Genomic DNA, 22,024 nt, shown 5'->3' with positions numbered 1-22,024 from the left:
AGTGTCGTTTGATAAATTTGTACAAAACCAAGAAGCCTTCCCCGTTATGAAGGAAACCTAATTTGTACTATTTGGGCCTTCTGCACACAAGTATATTTTCCTATAACTGCAAAATACAGGTCTGTTGGCTGTTTTTGTGGGCTGCGTATCAACAGTATTTTACCGGATTCTAAGCCTTACGACGGGTGACATATGGACCGTAATTTTGGATCTGCAAAGCAATCCATCTTTTAAAAATCCATCCTCCTAAAATCAATAATTTTATTTTTCTCTATACAGAGCTTTATGAGGCTTGTTTTCTGTTTTGTACTTCCTAGTGGCGGTATTGAATATTCCATGCCAGTGAAAATTGACAAATGGAATTGCACCAGTTTTTTTGTGGGCACAGCTTTCATTGTTTGCTCTAAATGACACCTCCCCTATTATTACCTGGGCCCTCTCCTTACAAGGTAAGAGTTTGCTGCATTTTGCTGTGCTGGCACTGATTGCAGGTGGTAACCCTGTAAATGTCTCCAGAAAAGCTGTTGAAAGCATTTACATCCCGCCGGTGTGTGGGCACTGCCATCTTGATGTCAATTGCCACCTCCTGTGAAGTCATCGAGGGGCGGCAATCGGTTACCATGACAGCCTCGGGTCATACAAAGACCCAAGGCTGTCGATTTTAACTCATTTATTACAATGTGCAATTTATTTACTGTAGTACGGCAGTATATGGTAGGATCAGTCAGACACCTAGGGTTAAAGTACCCTAGGCCTGAAAAAAAGTAAAATAAAAAATGTAATTAAAAAAAATAAATAAAAATTCTCTCCCTAGAACTGATATAAATAAACAGTAAAAATCATAAACATGTTAGGTATCTTCGCGTCCCAAAATGTCCGATCAAAATATAATAAGGTTTTTATTTTGAAAAAACTACCGGGGGCTGGCTGTATACTAATAGGGGCTGGCTGTATACTACTGGGGCTGTATACTACATGGGGCTGGCTGTATACTACATAGGGCTGGCGGGCTTTATACTACATGGGGGGAGGCTGGCTATATACTACTGGGGGGGGCTGTGACCAATGTGTTTCCCACCCTCTGCTTATACTCGAGTCAATCGTTTTTCCCAGTTTTTGGTGGTAAAATTAGGGGTTTCGGCATATACTTGAGTATATACGGTATTTGGTAGACCAAATACTCCAGCAGTGAATTATACTCATGACTGCATTAAAACATCACCATCAACCTTTAGTATGAATCTTCCTAAGGTAGGATTCCAATTTCATCTTTTAATTTAAATAATTGCAAAACTTATGTATATTTTCAATGAAAGTTTTTATTGAGGTTTAATCTCCATCAGAAAGTAGATGTTAAACTTATTATAATATCCAGAAGACAACATATACGGCCCTTGAGGTATCCCTTGTTATAGAAGCCAAGCCTCCAGTTCAGCACATACTGCAGTATGCAAAAACTTTTATATAAAGTTTTGTTATCATGATACATTATGCAAAGCTTTTCCCACACTTGATGTTTCATACAGTATGTATATCTTACATTCCACAACATCTAAACATTTTATTATGATAAGCATTTGAAACAGTTTCCACCGATCTTCGCATTTGTTGTAGTGTATGTAGTTGCATTGGTGTGGTAGCATAAACTGGTTGCAAATCGTAATAACCTGCAAGACCACTTCTAGATGGCAGTGTTAGGTGAGAATTGGGTTTTAGTACTTATACTTTACTGTTATGTAAGGTCTTGGTTTTGCACTATAAGGGATAGATTGGACCTCTTCAAAGTTTTGACTTCCAAATACAAAATGCTCTCATGATGCAGAATGTACAAGTACCAATAGTCTGCAATTAGTTTTGTCTCGCTATACAATCCCAACACTAACACATTTTCAAGTTATAATATTTCAATAAGTATAGAGTATACCTTGGCTGAAATGAACATAAGTTTAGGTTTACTAACGGTTAAAATGTCGTAGTAAGCATGATGCTTCGGCTGCAATCAGCCTGGAAATGTCAGTACAGAGGGTTTTTTCCTTAGACTCGAATATAAGCCGAGTTAGGATTTTTCAGCACATTTTTTGGGGCTTATACTCAATTATATAATATCCGTGTTATAATTGTATCCGTGTTATAATTGTATACCTCAAAGTTATACCATATATATTCATTTATGCTATCATTTTTCTTTTCTTTTAACATTTGCATGTAAAGGCTTATTGTACCCAAAACATGACACTTACTATGAAATTCTGACCATTCATAAACACTACCTGAATTCATTGCAACCAAGGTGTCTTTGGTACATGAAACACTGTTCGGAGAGACAGGTGCCCCAGTTCCGAGTACCCGCACATAACTTGTGGTGTAGCTGGTGCAGCTGTTTAAATTCACATTTACATGTTATCCGTCACTCAGGAAATTGCAATTAAAATATCTGCATATTCTCCAATTTGTTCAATTTTTGCATCCATACAATTATTTTTGTAATATTGTTGAGATACAAATGACAAAAAAAACTGAAAAATTGACATTGAAACATTGAAATTCAATGAAATAAAATGGACTTCTATAGGCAGTTCCTACTGATCGAATAGAAAAATACATCATGCATAAACCACAGCATGGGGAAAAAGTAACAAGAAATCCATTTGAATGTATTTGTGAATAAATCCAGCTCTGTAATACAATACACATGCAGAAGAGCCCTAAAGAAAAACTGCTCCAAAAAGTGGCTAATACTAAAAAGATAATAGACTCGTGACAAGAGTCTATGTCTGGATTCAAGCATTAGACATTTTGATTACATTACTTACAATTCTGGATGGCCATAATACTTCAATGACATTTCACTACTGGTCAGTCTGCTGTCAGCCCTGCAACATGTACTGATACACTGTGACAACCCTGCAACAGTCACATTGTTCTGGACTGCCTAAGGTTGATTACTAATCAGAACAAGTTATTCATGTGAATAAATGGCAACACTTTAAGACCTGCATTTGTAGTAAGACCACTTTGCTTGTACAGGATTTCTGGATTCTAATTTTTTTTTATACACAGGAACACAGGCTCGATCCTCTTTATGACATTGGTACAGACTTGTTCTCCAACCAATCAACTATTCTGGCTGGTTATAGGTCATTTGTATTAAAAAAAACAAGTGGGGGACCAGAAAGACCCCTAAACATTACTGTGCAGCTTATATTTGAAAGAGTGGATAAACTAGGGAACCACATATAAACTATGGTCTAGGCCTAGGGTATATCAGTAGGATTAATGTGCTATTGCCTGATGTATATTTCTAAAACAGATGATTTCTACCTGGTGGTCTGTTGATTTATTCACCTTCCCAGACTCCAGTGATATGGCCTGTTCAATCCTTCCAGAGAACTGAATGTGATATGAACATTGCTGGCCCAGGAGAGAGGCACTGTATGTGTGAGAAAACACTGAGTTTTGATAATAATGTACCAAACAGTCCACAAAGTTAGTACATTAAGATCAAATAAAATAAAATCTTTGTATGAACTCAAACAGTATTGAAGTAAATCCATACTCTCATTATCACAAATGGCACAATAATAGCTTTCTGTGTTGATGAGACCACACTCCCAGCACCCTCTCCTGAGTCACTGGCATCTGCTAGGAGGCAGCACTTCCCTCATAAGATATTCTGCTAGTTATGGGTCAGGTGTAAGAGAGAAGACCTCCAGCCAAACTATACTGCCCTTAAAATAGAAAATAATATGGACAGATACATGGGTCACTGTTTGAGTGAAATACACCTGGGCATAGCAAAGATAACATTTCAAGTCACATAAATGATTTCCAATGCAAAAAATCATTATTGTGAAAACATTGTACTTGTGAGCTTAATCTTTTAAGAATATGTGTCACAGTAACAGACTGGGACCATACTGATTACAGAACTGCCATAAAGGGAACCTGTCATCAGGAACCTTATTTTTCACTAAAGACAGGTTTCAAAAGCCCATTTACACCTTCATTCTAAAGATTCCTTTGTCCTTCCTTTGCAGATTTTAATTTCTTTTTAACTTACCTGGCTTCTTGCCAGAATTGTGTGCCAAGTCCCGGGGCTGGGGTCGTTGGGTGTGCATTTCAAAAGTAAACTCTTGATTTGTGCTGCACAATCCCTCCACCCTTTATCTGCACACCTCATCCTTCCTGATGCCTCTCAACACCCTCCTTTCTGCTCCCTCTAAACCACACATCCTCCTGCTCCTTCACAACCCCTCCTTCTTACGCAGCAAACTCTGTCCCTCACAACTCCTCCTGAGTGAGCACCAAGAGGTGTTTAAGTGGCTGCAGAAAGGAGGAGAGAGTATGAAGAGAGAAGGGATTGAGCAGCACAAGACAAGCATTTACTTTCAAAATGCACCCCCTTCCCAGGACCCAGCAAACGATTCTGGCAGGGAGTCGAATAAGTTCAAATACACAATTATAAATAAAATTAAACCGGAAAGGACAAAGGCAGCTTTGGAATGAAGGTGTAAGAGGCTTTTGGAACCGGTTTATAGTGAAAAATGAGGTCCCTTCAGAGCTGCCTTATATTCACTTCACTGGTACAATTCCATCTGTAATGATACTTGGCCTAGAAATTGCTTTATACTCATATTCAGTAAAAGTCTGTAAATGAGCAGCATTTTTACTAGGGGACCTTGTGATCATAAACTATGTAGTGTCATTGATCCAATGTTAGTGTTTATATGGGCAGGACATAGAAGACTTTTCAGGTTATCCCCTTTTTTCTTTAGTTTTCAGTGATAATCCTTTACTTCACATCCCACAGAGCAGTCACTTTTGGCTTCACGTGAAAGTATTGCTTGAACCTTAACATAGCATACCTAATAGAGAAGAAAAAAAAAACATAATATCAAGATAGCAGTCAAAGATAATGCAAAGTTTAAGAGAATCTCACAGGTGGCAAGCAGATGGTGTGTTGTTACAATCCCGGAATTTAACCCCTTAATGATCTGGCCCTGTTTAGTTTTATCACTTCCATTTTTCACTCCTCACCTTCAAAAATCTATAACTTTTTGATTTTTTCACGTAAAGAGCGCTGTGATGGCTTGTTTTCTGCGTAACAAATTGCACCTTATAGTGATGGTATTGAATATTCCATGTTGTGTACTGGAAAGTGGGAAAAAATCCCAAATACCGTGAAAATGATGAAAAACCGCATTTGCGCCGTTTTCTTGTGTGGGCTTGGATTTTACGGCTTTCACTTTGCGCCCCAAATGACATGTGTACTTTATTCTTTGGGTCGGTACGATTAAGGGGATACCAAATTTGTATAGGTTTTATAATGTTTTCATACATATACAAAAATTAAAACCTCCTGTACAAAAATTATTTTTTTGATTTTGCCAACTTCTGGCTCTAATAACTTTTTCATACTTTGGTGTAGGAGCTGTGGGTGGTGTCATTTTTTGTGACTTTTGATGACGTTTTCAATGCTGCCATTTTTAGGACTTTAAGACCTTTCGATCACTTTTTATAGAATTTTTATATTTTTGGGGAGATATTTTCCGTTACAGGGTTAAACGCAGTGAAAAACCTTTATTATATTTTGATAGATCGATCATTTTCGGACGCGGCGATACCTAATTTGTTTATGATTTTTACTGTTTATTTATATTTATATCAGTTCTAGGGAAAGGGTTTGATTTGAAATTTTAGGGTTTTATTATAATTTTTTAAAAACTTTTTTTTATTTTTATTTTTACTATTTTTCAGACAGCTACTTTAACCCTAGGTTGTCTGATCGATCCTATCATATACTACCATAATACAGCATGGCAGTATATGGGGATTTTCCTCCTCATTCATTACAATGTGCAGACAGCACATTGTAATGAAAAGGGTAAAACGAGACAGCCTCTGGTCTTCAGAAGACCCAAGGCTGTCATGGCGCTGGATCGACGCTCCCTGATTACATCACGGGGAGCGACAATCCTCGGCAAGATGGAGGCGCCATCTTTTTGAAGCTGCCGGCAGCGCAATATGCAGCAAAGATTTGCTGGGTATGAAGAGGGCTCAGCCCGTGAGCTCTCTCCATGCACCGAGACCCGACGTGCTCCGTACTACTACAGCGCATTGGTAAGAGGTTAAATCCATTTTATATATAAGATTACAGGCAGTCCCCGAGTTACATACAAGATAGGGTCTGGAGTTTTGTTCTTAAGTTGAATTTGTATGTAAATCGAAAATGTATATTTTATAATTGTAGATCCAGACAAAAAAATTTTTGGCCCCAGTGACAATTGGAGTTTAAACATTTTTTGCTGTAATGGGACCAAGGATTATCAATAAAGCTTCATTACAGACACCTTACAGCTGATTATTGCAATCTGGGACTATAGTAAAGCATCCAGAGAGCTTCACCAGAGGTCAGAGGGGTCTGTCTGTAACTATGGGTTGTCTGCAAGTCCGGTGTCCTTAAGTAGGGGACCGCCTGTACTGTATCCAGGATTGCTACTTAAAAAGGACCTGTCGAATCACAATGAATTCACCCCTGGGAGAGAGAGCACCCTATATATCCCATGGAAGGCAGGGGGGATAAAGACAGTGGGAGACCTCCTACATGAAGCGGAACCCCGTTGGCGCACTGAGGCAGAGCTTCAGAGAAGGTATGCACTGACAGGCTGTGTATCCTTCACTTACATGTACATGAGGGTCTCTGCTATTACTATGCATGTGATGTTTTTACTACGTTAGTATGCATTTCGCCCAGTTGTATTGTTATTATTCATGTAATCACACATTTAGACATCATTTTGTACATTATCTCCTTTATGTTGTACAGCGTTTCCTGCAATGAGATACTTACTGTGCAAAGTTAAAGTCAATGTCTGAAAATCTGTCCTGTAGAAGAGCCCATAGCCCCCAGAAGAAGTGTGATGCCTGGAAAATAAAAATAGTAACTTGCTGAAATACTTGTACTAACAGGTCTCAAAAGGGTTTGGCCAGGGACAAAGAAGATATTTTGTTTGGGTGTGAATATTATTTGATACGACTATAGTGTTACATTATTCGAGTTGCACAGATTGCAATATCAGCGTCCTTGGAACCCAGGGCCTCTACTTACTTTCTGGTCCCATCACCTCTGTTGGTATCTGATTATGCCTCCATACATCAGCTGAGCCTCCTCCTTTGCCTTGGAGGAGCGCTGCTATAGCTCCTGTACTGTGGAGAGCCGTCATAAATGACATGCTGACACAATGGTAGGAGCCCTTTGCTGCATCTGAACATGTTAGGGGAGTTTAGATGACCGTGAAAATGGCTGTGATACACCAAAATCCTAAAAACAGTGCAGCTTTCATAATAACACTTTATTAGGAAGTCTAATTAAATCAAATTTGCAAACCAACAACTATTTTTATTGTTTTAATTAGTTTCTATTAATTTAGGGGTCAAAGCATGTCTTGGACCCAACATGGATAGAACTTCCCTGATGGAAAAGGAATGATCCCTCAGATACATACAGTGATGCTTGTTAGATTGGGGGTGCTTCATGAATGTAGTATCAAGGCACTTTATCCCCAACATGGATCTCTGGATGCTCTGTGTCCCAAGTAACGACAACTCAAAATATTATGCTGGATGTTATTGACAACATTCTGGACACAAGCATAGACTTCTTTGCCATATAAAATACAACTCCTTGTTAGTTGTGGGAACTGCTACCTACACTAAGAAATTGGATTTCTATCTTAAAGGAACTGTATTAGTGTTTTAAGTCTATTGGATACGAATGCAATGTTTAATTTTTTTAGAACCATGATTAAGTCTGTTACAGAAAAGGAACAGTGCAATACTTTGTTATATCTTGACTCTTTCTAAGGCACATTGCAAGAAACATTTTTATAGAATGGGGCTTATTTATCATAGTGAGGTTTCTTTATTGTTGTTTTTTTTTCTTTTCCAGTGTTTTTTTGGTGCTTATTTGTCATAATACATAATTCAGTCACATTGTACCAAAAAAGGACCAAGTCAAACAAACAAAATTGTCCTGCTAAGATAAATAGAGCAAATCTCACACAGAAAAAGAACAGCAGTTTTTGTACAGCCATTGGATTAGGAGTAAAAAAGGCTCAAATTGCTTCCGCAAATAGAGAGCAAATAATGTTGTTATCATTCCTGGGAATATGTAATTACAATACGGCACAGAATTTACACTTCTGAGGTAACTAGCGTATGCCGTCATACTATTGGCTGTATTAGGAGCTGTGATTTATGATTATGATCTGTGTTGAGCCCTAGATTGCCATCTCCTGCTGTTACATTTTCCCATTTATGCGAGAAATATGAATATCATTACTTTCACACTTACCAGTACAAACTGATTAACTTGGATACGCAGATCCTCCACCTCTTTTTCTTTTGGCATCCCCTCTTCCCCCTTCAGCCTTCTGCAGGCACCCAGGTAATGCCGCAACCACTCCAGCTGCGTCTCTCTGTCAGGAAACAATCGATAATCTGGCTCACTCACTCCTAGTAGAAGGTAGAAGCAAAACAATTATCTCTTTTACATAATGCAATCAAACATTGTACAATTAAAAATTTAAATTTTGTGGATATACTTATGAAGAAATAACAGATGCAAGGCCGGATTATCATTGGCGCTCTTGGAGCAGTAGCTCCGGGTCCCCACAATCTGAACTATTTTTTGGGAAAGGGGGGAGCTCTAATAGCACCAATGATAATCTGTCCCTTCTGACCATCCTGAGGGGCCCCGAGCCGCACACGCCGTCATAGCACAGAACCTGCATGGAACAGGAGACTAGACAGAGCTGAGCAGAGGAGGAGCGGGGCCCGCCACAGCTGCTCCTATCCCTGTGCAATGTGAAGCAGCAGCAGCAGCTTCATGCACCGATCATCTCCCTTCCCCACATTTCCTGCTGCTGTCTGAGGGGAGAGGTCACCATACAAATAAGGAGCAGAAAGTCCCCACACTTGTTGCTACCAACATGAAGGTTAGTGTATGTAACCTGTGTCTGTGTATGTCTGTGTAACCTGTAACACTGCCACATACATGTACATACACTGCAGCACAGCTCGCCACATACATGTATATACACTGCAGCACATGCCCACCACACACAGGTATATACACTGCAGCACATCCCCGCCACACACAGGTATATACACTGCAGCACATCCCCGCCACACACAAAGGTATATACACTGCAGCACATCAGATACATGTACATACACTGCAGCACACCCCCGCACATACATGTATATACACTGCAGCACATCACCGCCACACACATGTATATACACTGCAGCACATCCCCGCCACACACATTATATATATATATATATATATATATATATATATATATATATATATATATATATATATATTGCAGTACATACATGTATATACACTGCAGCACACCCCCGCACATACATGTATATACACTGAAGCACATCACTGCACATACATGTATATACACTGCAGCACATCCATGTATATACACTGCAGCACATCACCGCCACACACATGTATATACACTGCTGCACATCACCGCCACACACAGGTATATACACTGCTGCACATCACATACATGTATATACACTGAAGCACATCCCCGCCACATACATGTATATACACCGCAGCACATCACCGCCACACACATGTATATACACTGAAGCACATCACCGTCACACACAGGTATATACACTGCAGCACATCCCCGCCACACACAGGTATATACACTGCAGTACATCCCCACCACACACAGGTGTATACACAGCAGCACATCACATACATGAATATACACTGCAGCACATCCCCGCCACACACATGTATATACACTGCAGCACATCCCCGCAACACACATATATATACACTGCAGTACATAAATACGAATTTATGAACGTATCCAAAACTAAAACTAACATTGTTTCTAATATCTCTAGCCCTTGGGCTGATACAGGCAGTCCCCGGGTTACATACAAGATAGGGTCTGTAGGTTTGTTGTTAAAGGGAGCCTGTCACCAGGAGACCCATTTTAGCACTCCCCCAGTCGCCACAGAGCATAGTACATACACTACCAAAGTGTTTTTGTATTAAAAATTGGTTTTACAGAAAAAAAGATATATGTTATATTGTACCTTTCAATAGCATCTGCTGTGTGACTAGGCAGTTGCCAAATGGGAGGGGCTGGAAAAGAGCAGTTCCCCCCCACCCTTGGGGAACAGCTTCTCCATATGTCCTTTTCAAATATATGAAACCACCCATCACTTGGCTTAGCGACGCCCGAGTGATGGGAGTTATTCATATATTTGAAAAGGTCACATGTTTCCGAAAGGTGGGGGGGCTGCTCCTTTCCAGCCCCTCCTATTGGGCAACTGCCTAGTCACACAGCAGATGCTAATGAAAGGTACAATAAAACATATCTTTTTTTCTGTAAAACCAATTTTTTATACAAAAACACTTTGGCAGCATATGTACTATGCTCTGTGGGGCCTGGGGGAGTGCTAAAAATGGGTCTCCTGGTGACAGGTTCCCTTTAAGTTCAATTTGTATGTAAGTCGGAAATGTATATTTTATCATTGTAATCCCAGCCAGAACTTTTTTGGTCTCTGTGACAATTGGATTTTAAAAATGTTGTGTTGTCATAAGAATCAGGATTAACAATAAAGCTTCATTACAGACACCTTTGATAACTATTACAGCTGATCATTGTAGCCTAGGACTAAAGGACAATAAATTACCAGTATCTACTCATTGGTCACACCAGTCATCTTTGGCTTCTAGAAACACTGTTAGCTTGTATCGAAGTTTCTTTCTGCATTATACAGGTTTGACAATAGCAACAGATTTATTAAAACTGTTCCTCATTCTTTTATTTTTTTCTGTAACATATACATGTGTAATAATCATATTTTAACCTATCCAATGTAAACAGGAGTGTATAGAGGTTTGAAGATGTTATGTAACAACTATTGATGATAATAAAGTTTTAAGTTGAAAAACAAGGCAAATAGATGTATTACCGGCAAATTCGTTAAAATGATTAGCGATGTCATAGGCCTGGTAATTGTATCCAGCGTATTCATAATCTATAAACCGAACGTGACCTGTCAGGAAGTAAAAGAAAATGTTTGGCAAAGCTGGTCAAGTTGTTTTAAAACACTTGTATTCCTTATGTCTTCCTACCTTCTTCTTCATTGTAGATGACATTCTTACATAGTAAGTCATTATGGCACAGAACGATCGGTGACTCAAGGGAGGGCAAGTACTTCTGCAGCCAGATGAGTTCCTCTTCCAACACCTTTAGGCTGGGTATTCCTGCTAGCAATCTAAAGATAATTAAATCCACATATAATAATTCTACATAAGCACATATTTCTTTATCCTGACTCTTCATCTGGATGTAAAAATATTAATATATCCCAATCAGTGTCCAGCTCAATCTCAACCTTGTGAACAACAGTAGAGGTCAATTTATGTTGTTCTTCTAATACTATTTAATAGGTAATATTTTGCCAGAAAATTACTTTGCCATCAATATCTAGTCCCAGCAATGTTCATTCTGGCCACTAGGCTTAAAAATAGACTGAAATGGTTAATTCTCTAGAGGACATGTCTGTAAAAGTCAGCTTGTTTACATCACACAATATTACGATACAACAAAACATCATTACATCCATTAATGACAATAATGTCACAGCTTATCTACTCTCCATCCCTACAAAGATCATGTCTAGAAGATTCTCCCATAGGCCTCAATTAATTCATTTGTTTCCATTAATCTCTCTGATTTAAGTTATGTTCATAAAAGTAGTTTTGCAACAGTATCTACAAATAATGAACACACGTCATACAAGTATATTTTGCGATAGTTACATAAAATAGTGACTCATTATGTATGGGGGGCACGGTGGTTTAGTGGTTAGCATTACAGCGTTGCAGCGCTGGGGTGCTAGGTTCAAGTCCTAGGGTCAACATCTGCAAAGAGTTTGTATGTTCTCTCCATGTTTGCGTGGGTTTCCTCCAGGTCCTCCTGTTTCCTCCCACACTCCAAAACATACTGATAGGTAGGTTGATTAGATTGTGAGCCCCAATGGGGACAGGGACTGATCCGGCAAGCTCTGTGCAGTGCTGCATAATTTGTGTGCGCTATATAAATCAAGGAATTATTATTATGGTGGTGGAGAGAATGGTCACTATATATGCCATAATACAGTTATTTAATCAATAGGTTTTACTATGATCTAGATCATGAGTGGACATTTAAAGAGAACCCGTCATGCAAAATAACCCCCTAAACTAAATATATTTTCATAAACTGCCATTAGAGTGCATTGCCTCTATCCCTTCATTGTCCCTCTACATGCCTGTAAACCTAAGCAATGAGGTCCTAAAGCTGTATGCAAATGACCTGTGAAATGTCCAATGAAGCATTAGCATATTCAAGCTGTCCACTCTATTCATGAGTGGGAGGCACAGCCACACCACCAGTGCTTGACTGACAGCCTGTATAATGATGTGAGGCTGTATAATGATATGCTTCCTGGTGCTGGTGGCCACGCCCCCTGCAGCCTGTGTGTGCATGTGTGTGTGTATATAGGAGAGATACAGCAGCTCCAGGCAGCCATGTTACAGCAGAACATGTCAGATTCATGTGTAGCTGATGTCTGTGACTCTCACCTGTATATTAGGAGGATGCAGCATGTCAGCAGATGCAGCACTCACACTAGCCATGCTTTACTATACATTACACACAGACATGAGCAGGGGGAGGAGAGGGGAGGGGTAACAGGGGTGACATCACTGCCTCTGACCATGTGACCAGCCTCATTTACATGCTAAAAAATAGATGATTTTACAATGAATAATGTATGAAATAACTAGATAAAGGCTGGGATGGTATCCTTGTGAGCTGCTCCAACAGGTAGTAGTGACAAGACTAGTGACAGAGACCTGATGACAGGTGTCCTTTAAGAGATGAGAAATTGGAATGAATAATTGGGCCAGAATAATGTACTTAACTCAGTTCTTCCCAAAAGCTATATACTGTATATCAGTATACATACTATCCCTACTTAAAAAAGTAAATAAAATTCACAATTAAAATATGGATGACCCAATTATAGCTTTTTTTAATGATAGGGAGCTGAAACTTTTTAATGAGCTCAAGCGGGCAGGTCAGAGATAGTAAGAGGGCCGCAGGTCCGTACAATGCCCAGGTCTGATCTAGACCATAGACTGTAGTGGTTATTACCTATAACTCACAGCACAATTTAGCTAATGGTTGAATTATCTGCCATGTCCATTGCAATCTCTAAAACTCATTAGAATAATCTGGATAAAGACAATGCAGTTTCTCTGGTAACCACTAAGCCAGGCAAATAATGTTAATGAACATTCTGTAACCTTTTCTTTACACGAGACATGTATTCAGACACCAGGTAAATTTACCATAGACCAATACCAGAAAAGGGCCTAAAACATTAAAACTTGTGTAAGCACAAGATAAGCAGATGCCATAAAAATTAATAAAGTTGCTCTTCTCATTTTTCTTTGCCATTTTTAGATAAAGTACAGTTTTCAACTCTTTTAGTATCTACACACGGGGTCTGCTACATAAAGGTGAATAAAGATGAATAATTCTACAGCATTGGTGATTACCTGGTGATCAGTAAGGGTGGGTATCAACAGCCGGACCCATGGGGTACCTATGCTTTCCCTATGAATGAAGCCCCAGGTCGCGCAGAAGCATTGGAGGGAAATTATTAAGACCGGTGTATTGAATATCCACCTGCCAACATACTCCTTGTCAGATATACTAAGAGGTTCAGGCCGGGATAAAGATCAATGGGGTTCTGACAGCCAGACAGATTGCTGCAGTGCAGGAATGGCTTATCCAATTGATACAAACAGAAAAAGTAGTAGCACTTGACCATAGGGATAAATATCAAAGTCTTTATTGAATGAGTGTGACAGTACGGACGGGACGGCAACCACAAATAGGCAATGGGCTGTTTTGTTGAGAGTTTGCCAATAAGGCCCTCTTATAGGAGTGTGGAGACTTGAAGCCATTGATGCTCCACTAGTGTGTCCCCTCCTCCTCATAGATTGTAAGCTCCTGTGACCATAGTACAATCACTGTCACCTCATGGGTCCTCCTCCTCATAGATTGTAAGCTCTTGTGACCTTTGTACAAGCACTGTCTCCTGTGTCCTCCTCCTCATCATCATCATAGATTGTAAGCTCCTGTGACCATTGTACAAGCACTGTCACCCCGTGTCCTCCTCCTCCTAATAGATTGTAAACTCCTGTGACCATAGTACAAGCACTGTCACCCCCTGTGTCCTCCTCCTCCTCATAGATTGTAAGCTCTTGTGACCATTGTACAAGCACTGTCACCTCCTGTGTCCTCCTCCTCCTCATAGATTGTAAGCTCTTGTGACCATTGTACAAGCACTGTCACCTCCTGTGCCTCCCTCCTCCTCCTTATAGATTATAAACTCTTGTGACCCATTGTACAAGCACTGTCACCTCCTGTGTCCTCCTCCTCCTCATAGATTTTAAGCTCCTGTAACCATTGTACAATCACTGTCACCTCCTATGTCCTCCTCCTCCTCCTTTAGATTGTAAGCTCTTGTGACCATTGTACAAGCACTGTCACCTCCTGTGCTGCCTCCTCATAGATTGTAAGCTCCTGTGACCATTGTACAAGCACTGTCACCCCGTGTCCTCCTCCTCCTAATAGATTGTAAGCTCCTTTGACCATTGTACAATCACGGTCACCTCCTGTGTCCTCCTCCCCCTTATAGATTGTAAGCTACTGTGACCATTGTAAAATCACTGTAACCTCCTGTGTCCTCCTCCTCCTTATAGATTGTAAGCTCCTGTGACCATTGTACAAGCACTGTCACCTCCTGTGCCTCCTCCTCCTAGATTGTAAGCTCCTGTGACCATTGTACAAGTACTGTCACCTCCTGTGCCGCCTCCTCATAGATTATAAGCTCCTGTGACCATTGTACAAGCACTGTCACCTCCTGTGTCCTCCTCCTCTAGATTGTAAACTCCTGTGACCATTGTGCAAGCACTGTCACCTCCTATGTCCTCCTCCTCCTCATAGATTGTAAGCTCTTGTGACCATTGTACAAGCACTGTCACCTCCTGTGTCCTCCTCCTCCTCATAGATTGTAAGCTCTTGTGACCATTGTATAAGCACAGCCCACCCCCTGTGTCCTCCTCCTCCGCCTCATAGATTGTAAGCTCCTGTGACCATTGTACAAGCACTGTCACCTCCTGTGCCGCCTCCTCATACATTGTAAGCTCCTGTGACCATTGTACAAGCACTGTCACCCCGTGTCCTCCTCCTCCTAATAGATTGTAAGCTCCTTTGACCATTGTACAATCACGGTCACCTCCTATGTCCTCCTCCTCCTCATAGATTGTAAGCTCTTGTGACCATTGTACAAGCACTGTCACCTCCTATGTCCTCCTCCTCCTCATAGATTGTAAGCTCCTGTGACCATTGTACAAGCACTGTCACCTCCTGTGTCCTCCTCCTCATAGATTATAAGATCCTGTGACCATTGTACAAGCACTGTCACCTCCTATGTCCTCCTCCTCCTCATAGATTGTAAGCTCTTGTGACCATTGTACAAGCACTGTCATCTCCTATGTCCTCCTCCTCCTCATAGATTGTAAGCTCTTGTGGCCATTGTATAAGCACAGCCCACCCCCTGTGTCCTCCTCCTCCGCCTCATAGATTGTAAGTTCCTGTGACCATTGTACAAGATAACTGTTATTCACGGCGCTTAGTCCTGTAACGGAGAATAGCACCCAAAGTCGAAAATGACACTTTTGCCATTTTGCGAAATATTAAAAATTTATCAGTGGTCAGAAGGCCGTACAGTCCTCAAAATGATAGCATTGAAAACATCATCACATCTTGCTAAAAAAATGACACAACCCACAGCTCTGTACACTAAAGTATGAAAGTTATTAGCGCCAGTAAATGGCAAAATGAAGAATTTTATTTTGTACAGATGATTTTAATTTTTGTAAATGTATGAAAACATTAAACAAAACCTGTAGGAATTTGGTAGCCTTGTGATCATACCAACCCCAAAAATAAAGGAGACGCGTCATTTAGGATGCACAGTGAAAGTCGTAAAATCCAATCATACAAGATAATGGAGCAAATGCATTTTTTTCACAAACTTCTGTGCATTTGGGATTTTTTGCTGCTTCTCAGTACACTGCTTAGTCACTATGCAATTTGTTATGCAGAAAAGCTGTCACACATCTCTTTACATGGAAAAATAAAAAAGTATAGATTTTTGAAGGTTGGTAATGAAAAATGAAAATTCAAAAACAAAGAAGGGCCTCGGCATTAAAATCTCACCCTCCAAGAGAGATATATATCTCTATCTATCTATCTTTCTCAATCAGGCTTTTAAGACTGTGGGGGTCATTTACTAAGGGCCCGATTCGCGTTTTCCCGACGTGTTACCCGAATATTTCCGATTTGCGCCGCTTGTACATGAATTGCCCCGGGTTTTTGGCGCACGCGATCGGATTGTGGCGCATCGGGGCCGGCATGCGCGCGACAGAAATCGGGGGGGCGTGGCCGAACGAAAACCCGACGTATTCGGAAAAACCGCCGCATTTAAATGCCGAAAATGTGTCGCTTGGGGAGCGCTCACCTTCACCTTCTATGGGATGGTGCATTCCGGGGCGTTAAGATTATTTTCGGCGCTGCAGCGCCACCTGGTGGACGGCGGAGGAACTACCATCTTAAATCCCAGCCGGACCCGAATCCTGTGCAGAGAACGCGCCGCTGGATCGCGAATGGGCCGGGTAAGTAAATGTGCCCCTATATCTACTAGTGAGATAAACTCCCCAGAAGAGGGCAGCAGTTACACAGTTAAACCCCAGTAATGTGTTATTATAGTTTAATTCCCATTTCAATTGCTCAAAAAGAAAAGAGATTATCATGTACATATATCACACTTAGAGGCTATGAAAGGAATAAGGTACTCCTATATCCAACATCATACATATAATCCTATGTGGCCTGTAAAGGCTCTAGTGGCCGGGCATTTTTAGCAAATTTTTGCATGCGGCGGTTTAAAGGAAACCTACCATTTGATTTGATGCATTATGAAGCAAACATACCTTGAGAATGCTGTAGCTACACTGATGCAGGATCATATCTTGGTTAATCCCTGAGCTGAGTGGTTTTGCTAAAAAAACAATTATAACATTCAGGACCTTGGGAAAGCTGGGTCAGGCTGGCTGCCTAGATAAACACATTACACGGAGATTGTAATTACAAATGGAGGTTAGTCTAATCAACCTGAGCTGGATGACTCATACACAGCAGCTGGGGGATGGTGCAGCAATCGATTATTTTGCCTTCGAGCACAACCCAGGGATTACATTATCATGTGAACCAGTGAATAACTAATGTGGTAGGAGAAGCGCTGAACCAGCCATAGAAGCGACAGAGCTTCTTAATCATAATGTTATATCTGTTTTCTCCTCAAAACCACTCAACACAGGGATTAACCATGATATGATTCTGCATCAGTGTAGCTACAGCATTTTCAAGGTTTGCTTCATAATTCATCAAATCACATAGTAGGTTTCCTTTAAGGGCCATAACTCTTTTCAAATCAACTCAAAATGAACATTATTAATGAATTCCCAATTTTGTTTCAATCATTTTTCATATATAATATGTATAGTCTCGGGCAAACCGGGGCGACTATGGTGATGATTTTTGTAGTGGAGCAGGGATTTTTTTACAGTTTTTTAATTTTACATTTTTTTCCCTGTAACTAGAGCATCTAGAAGAGCATCAGTTACATAGGAAAACCATCATCTGTCACTGGTGATGCTGATCAGAACTGTATTGGGTCTAATTAGACCCAGCAGTTCTGATTAAGAGTTGTCCTCAGGCCATAGATGTGGCCGTTGCAATTATTGTAGGTTTAATCTACATCCAGATTGGAAGGTTTTTCCACAGGGTCAGGTCTTATTACATGCAGGACGACTTTCATGGTCTACGGGGTGATCTGCCCCTCTGGAAAATACTATATTGGTAAAACTATAAGTTGTCTCTGATCTAGGATTAGGGAGCACTTTTATTCCATCTCTACTGGGAACTGCTGTCCTAGGTTGATAACCCATGTTAGAGAATGCCATGCAGGCAATCCTGAAATACTACGCTTTTCTTTGGAGGCCTGGAAAAAAAAAAAAGAGGTCATCCAGCTGGAGGAGATCGCTCACTTACTCTATTGCATCAGGAGGCCAAATACATCATGAAGTATAACGCTCTAGGGATGATGGGTCTGAATGATCAGAATGATAATAATAATAATTCCTTTATTTATATAGCGTACACAGATCACGCAGCGCTGCACAGAGCCTACCAAATCATCTGGCTTTATTTTGCGTGATATATTGGTTGCTCTTTCATGCGCTCTCCTCCTTCCCATCTGCTTATATTACCTGATATGTCTAGGACTTCTGTATTGATAGATGTGAAAATTGGGAATTTCGGAGTAGATGTCCTAATAATGTAGGAATAACACGTCCTTTGTGTTGTATATGAAGTGTGTCCTTTAATGTTGATAGTATGATATGCACTTTGTAATTACTATTGAGAGGACACCAACACAAGTTGTATAGGTTACTATGGCGACACCACTCTTGGGAGACATTTATATCTTGCAGTCCCAGGATGGTGACAACAGAGGCACTCAAGCAAAATGGCCCGTTGTCAATTCATAGTTGTTGTCCCCTCAGTACTGCCGCACTAATTCAATAAAAGACATTCAATTTTATCCTGACTGGTGCTATTTGGACTGATGTTTCAGGGTCGAGCTACAACGTGGAATCTATAGAGTCCCGAAATATTGCCTGCCTGAGACTTTTTCTTCTAAGTATGAACTTATCCAAATTAAGTCAGAATGATCAGTGGATTCCTGGGGCTCATACCAAATTCTGACATTAAGGCCCCTTTCACACAAACCTATGACTTCTCCAGTCCTGTATTTCTGTGCCACATGAATTCGTAAATATGCAATCCGTATGTTCATGTACGTCACTGTATCTGTACCTTATCCATACGGATATTGGCTGGCTGACAGATTGGACCTCCCACTGGTTCTGGTCTTTCCTAGATACTGCATGTCTATATCCACAACTTCCTAAGGGATCATTAAAGCTTTATTGTATTGTATACAGCAACATACTGGGACACATTTACTAAGGGTCCGAAACGCTTTTTTTCCGCCGGGTTTCCCGAATCTTTCCGTTTTGTACAGAATTGGCCTGGGATTCTGTCGCACGCGATGGGGTTGTGGCGCATCGACGCAGGCTTTGACGCAACAGAAACCGGGGGGCGTGGCCATCGGAAAACCTGACGGATTCGGAAAAAACACGGAATTTAAAAAACGATTTGTGTCGCAAAATCTACCACTCACATGCACCGGGGGTAGGTTGGTGAACTCCGGCGAACCTTGGCAGACTTCAGAGCAGCAGCGACACATGGGGGAAAATCGGGCGCACGACCTTAGTGAATCGCCGGAAGACCCGAATCCTCGTCTGAGAACGCGCCGCTGGATCGCGACAGGACCGGGTAAGTAAATGACCCGCACAGTGCACAACCTTATGCAGCACGTATTTTAACGTGCTAGAACGTAAATACTTGATACGGTATGGTGGAAAACACTCCTATATAAATGTGGCTGTATGCTACCCATATAAAAATGGTACCGTACAGGTTCATGTTTTCATACTTTCGTGTGCAAGAGGCTTAAGATGGTCCAGCAGAGGTTTTTCCAGTAAGAGTTGCACGTATCAAGGTTTCAATGCATCGTGCAAGCCTAGTGTTTACATGTTTATATAATACATATGTGTGTGTACCTCACTAGGGCTGTGAAGAGCTCTTCTTATGGAGACTTTGCCAATAAAGGCCACCTTGCAGGTGTGTGGAGGCTTACAATCCTTGATGCTCCACTGTGGCACAGCAAACTAGACTAATTGAGTGGAAAGTAAAACTTGACTGTCTTATATTGCACCAGATTAATCATCCCGCGTCAGACACAGCAATAAATCTGGCGGAGAACAAGACTGTCTGGTCCTACTGGTCCATATTTATACATCTCCCCGAATGTGCAAATCTTAATAAATCTGCTTCAAAGAATTCTGCTGGTCACAGATGTCTATAGCCAGAGCAAAAAGGTAAAACCTCTCTGCTCAGTCAAGTCTGCATAGAATACAGATCTTCCTCATCACCATAGAAATAAAGTTATTTTTTTTTTTAAAAAGGGCACTTTGCAACCTGTTTCTTAAAGAAAGGTTACTTATCTTGTAAGCGATTGCTATTTAGCCATCTGTTAATTTTAATATCTATGAAAGGAGGATATTAAAGGGGTTTTCCCACGAACCAAGCTAGGCACTATCTATAGATGAGACCCCCACAGACCCCGAGAACAAGGGGTCCCAGGTCCCTCAGTCGGATCCCTTGTCACTCCAAGAGATTAATGGAGCAGACGGCCGCGCATGACCGTTTCATCTCTAGGGAGCTGACAGAGGTTGCCGAGTACATGCTGTGGGAGATTTGGCCCAGTAGAGACCGTGGTAGCGGGGTTTTGTGATGCAGTTCAAGACAGGGACACCAAGGTACAGTCCAAAACAGGTCTCGTCTGCGTTTATTGCAGCAGCAAAATAAAACAGCCTTTACATTCAGGCATTAAACAAACAATATCCTACCCGTCAGGGTGCTAACTAAACAGTTTCTCTTACTCACCACTAGTACATAAAATAAGTCGCTGCTCCAGGCACAGAGGTCAGGGCTGTGTGTGCTCTCCAGCCTCCTTTCAGAGAGACAACGCTCTCAGCTCTGCTCAGCAGCTTTATGCAGGCTGATTAGGCTGCTCCCACCACCTGTGTCCAAGGTGCTGGACAACACAAACTCAGCACTCAGGCCTTGCAAAATAGGAAAACCTAGGGGAAACATATCGCCCATCCACAGTTAACCCCTTCAGTGTCTCACAATGCACACACATGCGACATGACACGGGTACAGGTACATGGAGATGATCCCGGACTGAGCCCTCTCCATAGCCGGTAAGTCTTTGCTGCATACTGCATAACTCGTTGTTATCCCTACGATCGCCGCCGACAGCTTCAAAAAGATCTTCGTGACGATCATTGGGGACCATCGATCAGTCGCCATGACAGCCTCATGTCTTCCGAAGACCCGAGGCTGTCTTGTTTTAACCCATTCATTACAATGTGCGATGGGGTGGAAAATCCCCATATACTGCCAAACTGTAGTATGGCAGTATATGGAAGGTTCGATAATACAACCTATGGTTAAAGTAGGGAGTGTCAAAAATAGTAAAAATCAAAAAAAGTTTAAAAATTATAAAAAAACCCATAAAAATTCAATTCACCCCCTTTCCCTAGAACTATTATAAATATAAATAAACATTAAAAAAACAGGAAAATAGCTCCAAAATTCGAAAATGGCAATTTTTTGCCCTTTTGAAAAATATAACAAAATTCAGTAAAAAGTGATCAAAAGGTCATACAGTCCTAAAAATGGTAGCATTGAAAACGTCAGCAAAAGTTGCACAAAATGACACCACCCACAGCTCCGTACACCGAAGTATAAAAAAGTTATTAGTGCCAGAATACAGGCAGTCCCCGGGTTATGTACAAGATAGGGACCAGAAGGTTGTACTTAAGTTGAATTTGTATGCAAGTCGGGCTGCTGGTAACTAAGGATACATTAGCTGGTGCGATCTCAAGCTTCCTTAGTTACCTGGAATCTCTGGCTTCTAGTGCACTGGCTGGTAAGGAAGCGTGAGATCACACCAGCGAACGCACCCTTATTTACCTGAACCCCCAGATACTGCCGGCAATTACTTACGGTACTTTATATCAGCAACAGATTGCGATCCCTGTCACCTCCATGGCCGCTCCAGCCTTTCGCTCGCTCCGCCTAATAAT

At 41.0% G+C, this 22,024-nt stretch overlaps 1 protein-coding gene across 1 annotated transcript in view; it reads right to left on the bottom strand.

Annotated features, from left to right (window-relative positions):
- Positions 1 to 1,303: 1,303 nt before the first annotated feature.
- The window catches only part of ETNK2 (ethanolamine kinase 2), a 47,828-nt gene continuing 27,107 nt past the window's right edge, over positions 1,304 to 22,024 (bottom strand). Inside the window, exons 4-8 of the mRNA XM_072137574.1 lie at positions 11,192 to 11,334; positions 11,029 to 11,112; positions 8,354 to 8,514; positions 6,851 to 6,924; positions 1,304 to 4,865 (exon numbers count right to left, since the gene is read on the bottom strand). Coding sequence (XP_071993675.1) covers positions 4,793 to 4,865; positions 6,851 to 6,924; positions 8,354 to 8,514; positions 11,029 to 11,112; positions 11,192 to 11,334 — 535 coding nt within the window. The 3' untranslated portion in view covers positions 1,304 to 4,792. The remainder of the gene's footprint in view (positions 4,866 to 6,850; positions 6,925 to 8,353; positions 8,515 to 11,028; positions 11,113 to 11,191; positions 11,335 to 22,024) is intronic.

The sequence above is a fragment of the Engystomops pustulosus genome, chromosome 2, assembly GCF_040894005.1.
Source record: "Engystomops pustulosus chromosome 2, aEngPut4.maternal, whole genome shotgun sequence".
Classification (NCBI taxonomy): domain Eukaryota; kingdom Metazoa; phylum Chordata; class Amphibia; order Anura; family Leptodactylidae; genus Engystomops; species Engystomops pustulosus.
This window is presented reverse-complemented; position numbering and strand designations above follow the sequence as displayed.